This window comes from Epargyreus clarus, unplaced genomic scaffold (assembly GCF_041222505.1).
Source record: "Epargyreus clarus isolate Ecla_fem2 unplaced genomic scaffold, WU_Ecla_fem_2.2 ptg000022l, whole genome shotgun sequence".
In the NCBI taxonomy this organism is placed as follows: domain Eukaryota; kingdom Metazoa; phylum Arthropoda; class Insecta; order Lepidoptera; family Hesperiidae; genus Epargyreus; species Epargyreus clarus.
The window spans coordinates 3,164,867-3,180,610 of NW_027332229.1; the positions used below are offsets into that span (position 1 = coordinate 3,164,867).

At 36.0% G+C, this 15,744-nt stretch overlaps 1 protein-coding gene across 2 annotated transcripts; it reads left to right on the forward strand.

The window, feature by feature from the left end:
* Positions 1–4,281: 4,281 nt before the first annotated feature.
* On the forward strand, positions 4,282–15,276 carry LOC140751391 (modular serine protease-like). Of its 2 annotated transcripts, none has more exons than XM_073085299.1 (8): positions 4,282–4,439; positions 4,963–4,996; positions 7,703–7,914; positions 8,261–8,422; positions 11,932–12,053; positions 12,132–12,314; positions 14,030–14,186; positions 14,938–15,276. In XM_073085299.1, the coding sequence occupies exons 1-8, from the start codon at positions 4,406–4,408 to the stop codon at positions 15,132–15,134; spliced, it is 1,101 nt and encodes a 366-aa protein (XP_072941400.1). In that variant the 5' UTR covers positions 4,282–4,405; the 3' UTR covers positions 15,135–15,276. The 2 variants fall into 2 exon arrangements, with proteins under 2 accessions (XP_072941400.1, XP_072941401.1); XM_073085300.1 differs by having other exon boundaries at positions 4,283–4,439; positions 7,712–7,914.
* Positions 15,277–15,744: the final 468 nt, after the last annotated feature.

The following is a 15,744-nucleotide window of genomic DNA, read 5'->3' on the forward strand; positions in this document are numbered from 1 at the left end:
ATGTGGGACACCCGATTGGAACGAAGTTCCTTTCGTTTTGAAATAAGTATTATGATGAAGATATAATTAAATAAGTTAACAATATTTAGGAGTTAAATAATAAATGAAATAATGTACACATACACAGCAGACGCGCGCGTCGCGTGGCTTGTCACGAGAGAGAGAGAGAGAGAGAGAGTGAGAGAACGAATTAGTCGAATCCACAGACCTTTGGATACAAAATACAGGTCTGTGGTCGAATCCTATACTCAGCCTGCCCTCTCTCCGAGCGCTACGCACTAGCAAGGTGTCGTGAGGATTTTTCGTGACGCTCGTCTAGCTCCCTTACCCAGCGTACCGCGAGATAAGGAACTTCGTTCCAACAGGTGTATAAAACCTGTTCTTTATACATTCAATTATCCGGAATTTTAATTATCCGAATGCCTTAAGACAATAGTTAGTCCGGTCCGAAGTTCTAATGTATTTTTTATCGGAATCAAGTAACAAAACGTACAATACCAAGTCCATCTAATTGTTACTTGTCACTACTGTCCATGAACTTATTTTATCTACACTAATATTATAAAGAGGAAAACTTTTTTGTTTGTTTGGTTGTAATTAATAGGCTCAAAAACTACTGGACCGATTTTAAAAATTCTTTCACCATTCAAAAGCTACATTATCTACGAGTAATATAAGCTATATTTTATATGAAATATATTTGATAAATAGATTTTGAGGCGGTACAAAGTTTGCCGGGTCAGCTAGTATTAATTATTTTGCTAAGTATAATCCGAATTTCGGTAATAATATTATGATTTTGATGTTTAAAAAGCGGAACAATTTAATTACCATCATTAAACCGATTTGTCCGACAGATAAGCGATTAGAAAATAATTTTTACGTAGTTTAATGGGGCTTGTTTGGATTTCATTAAAAACGTATTAAATTTTAGTTATTACTATCACTAGTTAGTTATCAATAATGGGTTGTTGATGACCTATACTATACTTACGACATTTTAGGGTTTCGTATCAAAACGGTAAAACGGGACCTTATTACCGCTGTCTGTCCGTCTGTCACATGTGAAATTATTACAAACTACCTATGTACAGCGGTGACCGCTATAACAACAAAATACTAAAATAAAATCTTGAAAATAAAGGCGATACCCATACAAAAAGACGGTATTTTTGCCGTTTTTCATTTTATATACTGAGCCGTAACAGATTGCCGTTTGCCAGGTCAGCTAGTATGTAATATAGGAGCAGCAGACGAGCATGCAGCCCACCTGATGGTAAGTGGTTACAACCGCCTTTGAACATCTGTAATCAACTCCAGATGAAATTAGATTCCTATTTAAGATCGTCGACACGTGCGCCGCTACCTCTGAGGACTAAGCTGGGACGCCTTGGAAAAGTATGTCTCCCTTACCACACGCTTCAAATCAGAATAGAGCTGCGTTTAACGCTGCTGTTATGAGGCAGAAATAGGTGTGGCGGTGCTGCCGCCGGAGTCGAACCACAAAGTGTTCCACCACCTTCGTATTTTTTTCTTTCACAATAATAAAATAGCAAGAAAAAACTACAAAATGTTACATAAACTACCCAATTAGTAAACTTACAAAGAAGAACACACAAAATAGTAAACGAATGTGAACACATATTGATAATAGGAAGGTAATAATTGAATCTTTCATGGTTTAACTTTAATGTTGATAGCATGAAAGTTAATTAACTTTTTTGAATGATATGTACAATTGAAAACTGAACAGCATTTTGAATTTGGTTAGGTTAGCTGAAAAAGCTGAAAGAAGTTTTTTTTTCATAGATTAGTAAAGTTTACTCACTCCTACTTTGGGCTCAACCGCTGCTGCGCCCTGCTCGCTTAGTTTTCTATTTTCTGACGAATTTCATGCAGGCCTGGTATTGGTTAGGTTAGGTTGGAACATAAAAGAAAACATAAAGCGAGCGGGTAATTCCGATTCACGATAATTCGGACCTTAACTATATGATTCGTAGTTACTGCAATACAACAACCAAGAGGACGTTGTTACAACATAAATCATCATTAATAATTTCAGTTAATCTTAAGGTTTACCGTACTTTGGGCTTTTACAATAACATATTTATTACTTTGACTAACTTTACCATGATATTATATACAACAGTCCGATAAGTGTTTAATTTATCATATTGTCTGGACAAATTATTTATTCTACATAATAACAAGTGATTATGTATAATAGCAATATATGATTTTAGACTTTTAGTGATATGAAACCTGGAAAAGAAAAACGAATTAGACGTAGGGTAGATAGATTAATCTACCACTAGTACTTGTCAACGGTTTCTCCCCGCCACCGCAGTTTCGCCGTGACCACGATCCATGCAACTGGGTCGAAATATCGGCAATATAAAAAACACATATCGTGAGTACCCGTTACATAACAATATGTATAATAGCTATTTGATCACTTTGACTGTAACACAATTATATAAATTGTAAAAAAATACAAGTTCTATTTATATATTACAGTTCAAGAGATAGTGCCCTGCGGCAGACAGACGGACACCCTAGGCTGTAATAGAGTTCCGTTTTTATCCTTTAGGAAAAAGTGTGGGGTGCTTTTCAAAAATTGATAAGTGGAGCACTTCCCGGTTTTTTTTACAATTATACAATTTACTGTTCCTTAATTGATTCCTAGATTGAAAATTATTTTCTACTTTTTAGTTGATTTTATCATAAAAGCGTGTTTTTTAGTTATTTAAACTATATTTATTAACCGACTTCAAAAAGGAGGTGCTTATCAATTCGGCCGGTATCTTTTTTTTTTTTTTTATGTATGTACACGAATTACTCCGCCGTTAGTGGACCGATTTTTATAATTCTTTTTTTATTGTGTAGAGACAAGCTGGAAGTTGGTCCCATTTAAATATGGTTAGGATCCATCGATGGGTTCTGGAGAAAATGAGGGGAACTCCTCCACCCATGTAAATATAACAGCCATAACTTCGCCGTTTATGAACCTATTTTAATGCCTTTAATTTCGTGTGTGTACAGTTGCTACAAGTTGGTCCCATCTAAATATGATGAGGATCAGAGCGGGTTCTGGAGACAAAATATGTAACTCCTCAACTGATGGGTATAACTGAGTTTTGTTTGAGGATATTTGGTGTAGGTTCTAATGAAATTGCAAAACCAGTTTATCATTGACTATTTAAGGGTCTGATAATGTGGCTCGGAGACAAAATATGTAACTCCTCAACCGATGGGAATAATTGAGTTGTGTTTGAAGATATTTGGTGTAGGTTTTAATGAAATTGCAAAGCCAGTTAATCATTGACTATTTGAGGGTCTGATAATGTGGCTCGGAGACAAAATATGTAACTCCTCAACCGATGGGCATAATTGAGTTGTGTTTGAAGATATTTGGTGTAGGTTCTAATGAAATTACAAAGCCAGTTAATTATTGACTATTTAAGGGTCTGATAATGTGGCTTGGAGTCAAAATATGTAACTCCTCAACCGATGGGAATAATTGAGTTGTGTTTTAAGATATTTGGTGTAGGTTCTAATGAAGCAAAGCCAGTTCATCATTGACTATTTAGTTAGGTTAGGTTGGAACATATAAGACAATATAAAACTAAGCGAGCAGGGCGCGGCAGCGCCCTGCGAGCGGGCGGTTCCAATCAATGTAAATTCAGACCTTACCTTCATTCATGATCACGTTTATACAATTTTACATATATTGTATTAATATAAATGTTAGTATGTAATCACTAAAAAGGGTGAAAAATATTTATTAACAAAAACATAAAACCGACTTCTATGTCACTACAAAGTAAAAAATAATTGAAATAAATGTTGGTTTAGTACATATTTCTGAAGTCGGCGCTCATATTAGACACGCTGTTTACATCGTTATCCAACGAAATATGTTGCGCGCCGACTTCAGAAATATGTACTAAACCAACATTTATTTGAATTATTTTTTATTTTGTAGTGACATAGAAGTCGGTTGTATTTTTTGTTAAATTTTTTTTAAGTTTTATGTATGTTAGTATGTCATATTATTTTCTTTCAAACGCGGGCGAAGCCGTGGGCAAAAAGTAGTAGGCTATATTTTATATTAGATATGTATGTATTCGGCCGAGGATCGAAGCCGGGACCCTGTGCGCGTCACACCGTTAAGGTGACCACTTCGCCACGCGGGTCGTCTAGCAAGTATTATTAAAGTAAGAATAATAAACGAGTCAATTTCATACGGAACCGGTTCAAATAAATAATGGACGACAAGAATATGCAGAATGTTTATATATTTACGATACAACTTGAGGTAAAGTTGTTTAAATATAAGGAAAACGGTCAGTTAGCTTAGTGACCTTGTCCGTGTATGAGGTCGTGAAGAGACTTTCATTTCAAAATGGTGATCGTTACGACTTTTATTTACTTTCTAGGTAAGTAAATTAAAAATATATTTTTTCTTTATACTATAGGAGTAGCAGACAAGCAGTCCACCTGATCTTAAGCTCCTTAAGATCTTACGCTCTTTGGCTACTGCCGCCCATGCACATCTGTAATCAACCCCAGATAGGATTAGATATTCCCGAAGTAAGTCACAGATGCGCTGCTACTATTCAGAACTAAGCTGGAACGCCTCGGAAAAGTATGTCTTCCGTATGACGCCCTTTAAACCAGTACATAGCAGCGCTTAACACTGCTGTTGTGTGGCTGTGGTGCCGGAGTCGAACCACAAAGGGTTTTACCACCTTCAATATTTATTCGAAGCCCTCGAGCAAATATGCTTTAATCGCAAAATTCAAATTTTACAGGTAAAATCCGACGCTCTTAGTCTGCCACTGAGTAGACACATTTAACCTCAAAAATTAGAGGTATCTACATTTTTTCGAACCTCAATCCTCCTTAGACCTAATTTAAAACCAAACCTCTTAATAGTTATCTATTTATTTTATGTTACAGGTATTTTTACAACTTTAGCAGTGGGTGGCAAGAAGTATGTCATTTATTTATTATTATTAAAAATTTAAGTCTATGATAACAAGCTTATATTTAGCTTGCCTTATCACTTACGTATGTAGTTGTGGGTCAAATCTTGCGACCTTTCAATCAGTTAATTCCAAGCGATTGAGCTGTTTGAGGTATTTTGCAAACACATTTTGTTATATGATAAGGTATAATGAATGATAAGGTACGCGCCAAACTGCTAATCCGCCCTGAAGTTGTTGCGAGCAGGTCATACAAATTGTTATGGCGACGCGATTCATTTCAATATTCAGAGCGGACTAGCAGTTTGACGCAGACTATACAATTAGCTTAGTGACGTCAATCGAAATCTAAAATGGTGGACGTCCCAAGATGGCGGACCATTTAAATAAGCACCCATTTTTTATTGATAACGGCATGAAAAAGAGTATAGGAAAAGCTGTTGTATTTAACTCAGTTTTATCTGACAGTGGAGGATAATATTTTTCAAGTATAAAATATGTATGTATTACACTTCTGCACGCTCTGCAGCCCAGACAACTTGATGGATTTTAACATCATGAGGTGTCGTTCTATTCGTCTAAATTGTAGCATAGGCTAGATTTTTAAGTGTTTTTAACACGCTTGTATTATTAGCTTGGGTTGTATCTATGTATGTATTTATGAAACGGAATCTTTGAGTATAATTTTCACCAACTTCCCCAACTCTGACATATAGAAACTTTGCACATGTATCAAGGACCGATGACAATGCAATAACAGTTTGCCATTATTCTTATTAGATTTATTTATTTATTTATTTATTTAAAAAATGGCAAACCAACTAAATACATAAACAGCATTAAAAAGAGACTATACATACAAAGCTAGTTAATATATTATGTACTTAAATTATAGGTGTGCACAGCATTGCAAGAAACATAGTCAATCACAAAAAGAAAAAAAAAAATCTAAAATGGATACAAGATAAAAAGGAGCTTAGAATACATAAAAATAAATTAATGGTAATATTTAATAGCCTTGAGCAATATGAAGTTTTTGTTTAAATTTATATAATGATTCTGAAAAAATATCTATATCAACATTATGGAAAACATTATTATAATTTCTTAAGGCAAGGTTTAAAGGCGAATTGTATGCATATTTACATTTGTTGTAAGAGGTATAAAAAGGCTTGTAATTACTTAGTCGTGCAGAAGGTCTAGGTACACAAATGTTCACCAGGGAAAGAAGGAATGGACAGTCAATTTGCTCGTTAAGCAGTTTGTACAGAAACATGATTCTGAAGGATTCGTTCCGTTTGTATAGTTGTTGGACCTCAAAGTGACGTAAACGATCGTCATAGGTTTTTATGGTGTTATGTATACCAGTCACATAAGATATTCTTTTAATGAATTTTTTTTGTACATTTTCGATGCGTTGAATATTGGTTTGATGCATAGGATACCAGACTATAGAGCAATACTCAATGTGACTACGTACAAGTGCATTGTATAATGTCTTGAGGGCCTGTACTGATGTAAATTCCTTTGTATTACGAGCAATGAATCCTAACATTTTAAAACATTTTTTAATTGTGATGTTTATGTGACTGTTAAATCTTAGTTCCGAGTCTATTGTAACACCTAAATCCTTAATTTCATCCACTCTTTTTAATCTAGTTTTAGCAATGTTATAAAATGAATTAAATTTATTCCGCTTGCGGGAGAACTTTATTTGAACACATTTTTGTGAATTCATATGCATAGAATTTTCAATGCACCATGCTGCTACATTATCGAGATCATTTTGTAGTAGTTCTTGGTCACTAGGCCTCTCTACAACCCTGAATATTTTTAAATCATCAGCATATAATTGGAAATCAGAAAATTTTATGCAATATTTAATATCGTCCATGTACGCACTAAACAATATTGGTCCCAGAACGGATCCTTGGGGAACACCTGATAGAGTTTCGCAGCATTCAGACCTGTAACCGTTTATGAGTACCCTCATTTTACGATTTTTCAAATATGAGCAGACCCAACGCAATAGTGAGCCAGATTAATTAATTACCCAATTTATGAGTTTGTCAAACTAAAAAAAATCGAACTAAAAACTAGAAAATATTATTTCAATGACAAAGAGTTTAAGAGCAAAGAGTTTCAATTCAGAGTAAAAATCGTGTTTTAGCGAGAACAAAATAGTTTTTTAAACTATTATTTACTTTTAATATACTAATCTAGAAGTATTAGTAGACGTAGTAGTAGGAGCATATAGTCCATCTGTTGATAAATAGCTACTGCCGCACATGGACATCTGTACGCAACCCGAAACAAAAACAGTACCCTTACCATGAGTTTTTACGTTTTGACAAATATCACTGTTTTGGTATTGTAATTCCAATCAGCGCCCCTAGCGGATTTTATCAGAACTATAGTGTCAGTAACGTAACATTAAAAATGTCTAAATTGACAAAATGGCGTTTTATGTTTTGTTTCTCTTTTTTGCGAACATGTGAGGCAGACAGAAAGATTTGAGCACTTACTTATTGTTACGTTTACTCAGTCTACTGAAGCAAACGGAACAGAATAATAAATTGAGGAAATGTAAGGTAAAGTTGTGGGATGTTTTGAAAACTCATGGTACGGGTACGGATTCCCACCTGAGGTCGGTCACATGCTCCGCTACCTCTGACACCAAGCTGGAATGCCTCGGAAAGTGTGCCTTACCACAGTGTTTCCAGTCCAGGGTCCGGAAGCTGTGTGATGCCTGTACACCCAGAGAATGGAAGGTACGAAGTCCAAGGTGAACTCTCCACGACACCAGGAAAAGAGTTCCAAAGCTTATCTCTCACCACCATCTGCGAGGAGGGTTACGGAGTGGACGGAGATGATACAGCTATCTGCACCCACGGAATCTGGAGTCAGGAACCACCAAAATGCTCGCGTGAGTGACTCGATAAGTGTTTTTTTTATAATATAGGAGTAGCAGACGAGTATACAGTCCACTTGATGGTAACTGGCTTCTGACGCGCATGGATATCTGTAATTAACCAATAGGATTAGAAATTCCTACCTGATGTCGACCACAGATGCGCCGCTACCACCAAGGACTAAGCTGGAACGCCTCGGAAAAGTATGTCTCGCTTACCACACTTCAAACCAGAACACGAACAGAACAGAAGCGTTTAGCACTGCTGTTGTGATGCAGACATAGGTGTGGCGGTGGTGCCGCCGGAGTCGCACCACAAAGGGTTCTACCACCTTCTAATCTACTTGCGTTTTGATATCAGAATGCGGCACAATCGCTCCCGCGGGGCAGGAGCTCATTTTGGACGGGAAGTGGGCGAGGCACGGGGAGCTGCCCTGGTACGCGGGAATATACAGGAAGAACACTAAACCTTATAAACAAATTTGTGGCGGCTCCCTCACAAGCAAGAACACTATTATCACTGGTATGAAAATATCTATCTATCTTTATATTTAATTATAATAAATCTGTAGAGAGGTCAACTCTGTACATGAAATATATTTCCAAAATAACTATCAGGGGGTGATTAGGGATCGATACTGATGCCAAAAATGCAATCAGTAAATTTTTTGTATGTCTGTCTGTCTGTCTGTCCGTCTGTCCGTCTGAAAACGGGAGAAGTTACTCCATTTTTTAAGCTTTCGTCGCGTGTGAAACCTTAATGGTTAAAGCTACACAGAAATTATGTATGACGGAAATGTTCTCCTTAAAATTATATAAAAAATATCCCACGACAGCATATGTCTATTTTTACCCGACTGCCAAGGAAGGGTTATGTTTTTCGCGCGTATCTTGTATGTTTGTCTTTCTTTATTTGATCCGATCTAACAAACGGCTGGATGAATTTCAACAGTTAAGGTATCATTATATTTGTCTTAATGACCCGAGTGTCCTTAGATAGGTGTTAGTAATAAAAAAACAAAATGGCGGATTTTTGGCGCGAAATAGTAACACATTTAAAAAAAAAAGTTTGCCGAACCTATCGAGTAGGGTATCAAATGAAAGAAAATTAAACGGAGATTATAAAAACATATTTGTATATATATATAACAGCAAGGTGACTGACTGACTGACAAACTAAATGACTTTTTCATTTTTCAGAAATCAACGTACAGCCTAAACCAAGGACCTTACACTTCTGAAATTTTGCACATAGGTTCTCTATATAGCGTGAATAAGTACTAAGAAAGGCCTTTTGGAAATTCTACTCTAAAGAGGGTAAAATAGGGTAAAACAGTTTTTTGAAATCCTTTAATTTTGAAGCAACTACTATAAAATTTTGTATTTGGCTTTCTGGATAGGAACAAGGACGCACTTATTTATCGCCCTCCGAAAAATTAACCCCGTAGAGGGTAAAATAAGGGTTTAAAGTTCATTTGAACAATCGTCAATTTTGAAGCAAACACTATGAAATTTTGCATCAGGCTTGTTAGATAAAAATAATGAAATTCTACCTCTAACGAGGTAAAATAATGACCGAAACTTTAATTTACTGAAGTTATATATTTTATAGACCGTAAATGGTGGATTTTTTCGCGAAATACGAGTAGTAACACATTTTAAAAAAAGTTAACCAAACCTATCGAGTAGGGTGTCAAAGTACAGGAAATTAAGAGGAGATTACACATACGTTATATAATATATCTTATATATAAAATTCTCGTGTTAGTTACCGTACTCCTCCGTAACGGCTTCACCGATTTTCACCTAATTTTATATACATATTCAGTAGGTCTGAGAGTCGGCCACTATCTATAATTTTTTTTACCCCTAAGTGATAAGGGTAATAATAATAATAATAATACTCTTTATTGTACCATAAAATGAAATAGAACATAAAATGAAAACATACAATTTAGGACGACACAAAAGGCGGTCTTATCGCTAAAACAGCGATTTCTTCCAGACAACCTTAGGGTGAGGAGTTAAAGAAAGTATGAAATACAATAAAAGGTAGGGTGCAAAATTATTAAAATGTTAACTAATAATATGTAAAATAAAGTGTAAGATAAGGGATAGCAGTAGGAGAAGAATAAATAAGTAAAAGGGAAAGAAGCTAATAATTAAATTTAGAAACAAAGTATGATTAATAGCAAGAGCACAACTTTAGAGAAGGAATAAAGTTAGAGTTGAAGGTAGTGAGATTTGACTAGTTTTTTGAAGGAGTATAGGGACTGGGAGTTACGAATAGATACTGGGAGGGAGTTCCAAAGACGGATAGCTGAAACAGTGAAGGATTTTTTATAAAAGGAAGTTGAGTGAGAAGGCGTGTAGAGAGCAAGATTTTCTGTAGAACGGAGAGATCGGTCATGGGACAAGTGTAGAAACTGGAAGTGTTGTTTGAGGTAGGGAGGCGCAGTTGGATTAAATAGTAAACAATAGAGAAGAGATAGAATGTGAGCATTCCGGCGAAGGCGAATTGGGAGCCACTTGAGTTTAGTGCGATATTCAGAGATATGGTCATATTTTCGTAATCCAAATATGAACCGTATACACAAATTTTGAAGACGCTCAAGCTTATCTAATTGCTCCTCGGTAATGTCAGGATAACACACATCAGCGTAGTCAAGTATAGGTAGAAGTAATGATTGTGCAAGCGTTATTTTAGTGGGAATAGGTAAGTAATGTTCACCCTTAATTTTTTTTATTTATTTGGCAACACAACGTTTGCAGGGTCAGCTAATACATATATACTCGTATATACACATCAAGATGACTGTCTGACTAAATGAGTGAGTTGCTGTACCAGAGATCGACGCAAAGGGAAACCGCTGAACTTAAGCGTGCTGGAATTTTACACATTTTTTAGGTTCTTTATATAGCGTAAATGAGCACTACGAGGATAAAATTGGATAATATTGTTTGAACATCTTTTGTTTTCGAAGCAGACACCTACTATGAAACTTTGTATGTGGCTTTCTGGATAAAAATAACGAAATGCCTATTTCACTGCTTTTGGAAATTCTACTTCAGCCTTTCTGGTGCAGTCGGGTTTTTGATTTTTTTAATTAATTACTTGTTTATGGTTGACTCACAATAACACGTGTAACTCCCGATAGCTTAGCAGTTCGAAGCTTTCTGATTATATTTGTCTACTCCTACGTTTATAACACTCTCAGTCAACCGTAACTAAAAAAGTTGTGATAAAAGATAAAGGTTGTTCATTCTTATTTTTTTTAATTATATGGCAACACAACGTTTGCCGTGTCCAGCTAGTTTTAAAAATAAAATTATATGTTTAAACAGTGTAATTTTTTAAATGTGTCGCCATGACCAAATCAGAAATTATATGGATTAGCTAAAATGCTGAAAACTTACGAGACCGATTTTGAAAAAAAAACAAAATTGCATCATTAAGTAGTTTAAAAAAATCATTTTCCTTAGCTGGGAATGGGAAATTTTAGAAAGAACACCTGTATATTCCACCGTCTGATAGTGTTGGCTGTCGCTCATAAGAATCAAATTCTGGGAAGTAATGATAAGTAGCAAAGGGAAGGAAAAGGCTCATCTTTATCCTTATCCTTACTTATATTATAAATTCGAAAATAACTCTGTCTGTCTGTCTGTCTGGTTGTCTCTTCTTCACGCCTAAACCACTAAACCGATTTTAATGAAATTTTGTACAAAGATAGTCTGAGACCCGAGAAAGGACATATGATAGTTTTTATCCCAGAAATTCCACGGGAACTAGGGATGGCGATCTAAGATCGATTAATCGGAGAATCGATCTTTTGGACCCAAAACCGATTATTTTAATCGATATTAGTAAGGATTGAATCGTAAACTATGCATTTGATCAAATGATGATCTTTAGCAAAGTTGAAGGTACGAATTTTCAGTTTTATGTATGTTAGTATATTATATTTATTAACGCGGGCGAAGACGCGGGCAAAAACTAGTTTTTAATAAAACATGAATGAATAAATTTTCCAGCGGCTCACTGCTTCTGGGACGATGTGGATGGTAAGAAGCCAGCCTCGATGTACGCGGTGGCGCTGGGCAAGGTGTACCGGCCCTGGGGCGACACGCACGACAAGGATGCCCAGTACTCTGACGTGAGTTACCAGTTTACCAGAAAGATCTTGAATTCCACCCATTCCATGTGTATTATTCAATTTTGATAAAAATTTCAGGTCGCCGAGATCCACATACCGAAAAGATTCAGCGGCGCCTCAAGCAACTATCAATCGGACATTGCAATACTGATCCTTAAGACCGATATTGAGTATAACGCATTCATTCGCCCTGTTTGTGTCAACTTCGACTTCTCCGTAGATTTCGTCGATAAGCAGCTACAAGATGGGAAGCTGGGAAAGGTAAAAATTTTGTAATCATACATTAGTTCTATCCTCAATACTAAGTATTTAAAAAAATAGTTTTTGTTGGATAATCATTATAAGTAATCAGAATAAGTTCGTAATAGCGGAAGCAGGCCAGCTTAGTGCTCACAGGTAGCGGCGTAGATATCTGAGGCTGACTTCAGGACCTGATACTTTCGAAAACTGATAAGTGGAGCACCCCACGTTTTTTTCACAATTATACTATTTACTGGTCCTTAATTGATTCCTGATTGAAAATTATTTTCTACTTTTTAGTTGATTTTATCATAAAAGCGTGTTTTTTAGTTTTTTGAACGATATTTATTTTTTATAATATTGGAGTAGCAGACGAGCAAGCAAGCACTTGATGGTAAGTGGTTACTACCGTTCTCTGTTCTTAATAGGCAGAAATAGGTTTGGCGGTGGTGCCGCCGGAGTCGAACCACTGCTCTACCATCTGCAAAAAAAAAACTTATCTGGGGTTGATTACAGATGTCCATGCGCGGCAGTGGCCACTTACCATCAGGTGGACTACATGCTTGTTCGCTACTTGTGTACCGTAAAAAATACTAGCAAACTTCACGGTGTTGGTATTATCTGTCGATTTTTAATGGTATGACGTAACCCTTTTGCAATATAATTATCGACATATTTAATTCGGCTTAAAATACTTTTCATCCATTAACCAGAGGGCCTACCACCATCTTTTAAAACCATCATAAGTAGTTCAAGAAAGTTTTATTTCAATATTGCATTAACATTATTTTGTTTCGTACCACGACCTTAAAACAGTTATGTTTTCCTGCCGTGTGATGTAAAATAATGAGTAATTTGTCTATATTTTATCCAAAATGAAACGAGATATCAACACTAGTGTCATCTCTTTCGCACCACAGACTTGATTGTGTTCCGTCATACGCAGTTGAACAAAAAACTTAAACCTTCATTATTCGCTTATCCATATAAAACCAACTGAAATTGTCATATTTTGCTTAAAAACATAAATTTCCTGCAAAAAATATAATGAATTATTAATAACCTCGCAAGGTATCAAATCAAATCAAATCAAATCAAATCAAATCATTTATTTTGCTTAATATAGGTATACAGTTGTTATATCCTTAAAATTGTCCTCTATATTACACCTCTTAGAGGTATGCAAAATTTTAATTAATACATAATTGTCTTCTTATTATTCAAATTAAATTTTAAACAGTCAATTTATAATTTTAAAACATTAACATAACACTATTATTAAATTATTATTATTAAATTATATATGTCATTATCATTCTATACATTGTCGTTTAAAAATTCTTCAGGTAATGATTTAAAAACCATGAGCAACAAAAGTGGCAGAGTTCGTTCGTTCGTACGTTTTTTACAAAGATCGCAAAATAATTGTCCTGTAGATGATCTGCAGTGCCTATTTATACGCCCACTTTTAATTAATATCTTCATTGACAATTAATTCTACTTTACTCTTCTCGTACTATCGTTACTAACAGAATAATTTCGACCGACATAATACAAAACTGCTTATTGTAATATTGTAAAAACAATCTTACTATAACGAGGTCGTGGTACGAAATTTCAATGTATGATGAAAATAATATTGTTTTAAGAGATGATAGCGCCCCCAGCTCAGTGAAGGTCGTCCTGTACTGGGATCCTCTACTATAAGCACTTATCAGTTTTACCCAAACTTTCAGGTCGCTAGTTATTGTCCGACGGCTGACGGTAAAATCGCCCAAGCGCTGTCGACAGTCGAGTTACCATTCGTCCCATTTGATCAGTGCTTCAACGAATCGCCGCCTGATTTCCGCGAGTACATCACACCGGATAAGTTCTGTGCTGGCTTTAAGAACGGTATGTTTTATTGCTGTGACAGCTTTGTATGAGCCCTTATTGAAGGTGAAGACCCCTTGTGGTTCGACTTCGGAGGCACCGTCTCCACGCCATACTCTTTTGTGCCTAACAGCGGTACAGAGATATATTTATCCGAGCCGTTCCAACTTAGTTTGGGGTTGTAACAAATCTGTTTCCAACACAGCTATTATAAGGCAGAAATAGATGAGGCGGTGGTGCCGCTTGAGTCGAACCACAGAAGGTCATCGTCATAGACATCGTCAGGAAATTATTTTAAAACCAACTTTTATAAACCGAGGTTCTTAACTTTTCTAAATCCTTAACTTTTCTAAATAAATTAAACACAAGAGAGCAATTTTACAATAAAAAATCGGTTGTCTGTAAACCCGGTTTACTGACGATAGTTATTGACGAACGTGACAACGCCATAAGAATGCTTGCATTTTTCCATAGCATTTTTCAAAAGGATTGTGCCTCTTTGTTGCTCGTTCCGCGCTCTCGCTTGTACTTCAAGCCTTAAATGGAACGCCTCAGAGCGAGGTAACGCCGCATGAGTCATGTTTTTTATAAGACGTTGTCACGTCAACAGTGGCAGAATAACTTTCTTTACAACGATCGGAAAGTAACTACCCAGTAGGAGATCATCAGCGTCTCTTTATACGCCTATTTTTTGTTTAATACCCTCATTTGACAATTAAAATTTCTATCTTCTACCGTCATTTCTAACAATATATAATAATGTCTGTTTAAGGATCTCTTTGCAACGGCGACGGCGGCGGAGGCCTGGCCTTCCCGGAATACGAGCGGGGCATTCTACGGTACTACCTCCGCGGCATTGCCTCAGTTGCGCCACGGAATGACTTTAGCCCACAACCGTCCGGAATAACGTCATTTACAAACATATTGATGCACAAGAATTTTATCAAACAGTACACAATTTACGCGTGACAGAACGTGATGAGACGAGACGAAACGTAACGTGACGAAACGTGATATATAAATACAGATCAATATAAATGATAATACAAAATGTGACGTTATAAAATTGTTATAACGTTTACTCTTAATAAATATTTTATATAGCGAGCAACGTTGGGTTTTATTTCTGGTAAAATAAATAAAGAATTATTATTATATATTTATGTCGTATATTTCTCGTTTGAAGGGGTTCATCGGCATCAACCATGCAATACAGGTATCTAATCCTATCTGGGGTTAATGGTAATTGTCCCACTGCTGGGCGCGGGTCTCCTCTCAGAATGAGAAGGATTAGGCCATAGTCCACCGCGCTCGCCAAATGGATAGACTACAGACTACTAACGTGGGGTGCTCCATATATCAGTTTTTGTAAAGCGCCCCACACTTTTTCCACAATTATACTATTAACTGTTCCTTAATTGATTCCTACATTGAAAATTATTTTCTACTTTTTAATTGATTTTATCATAAAAGCGTATTTTTTAGTTTTTTGAACTGTATTTATTTTATTAATTTCTGCTGTGTTCCGGTTTGAAGGGTGTGGTAAGAGAAACAGACTTTTCCGAGGCGTTCCAGCTTA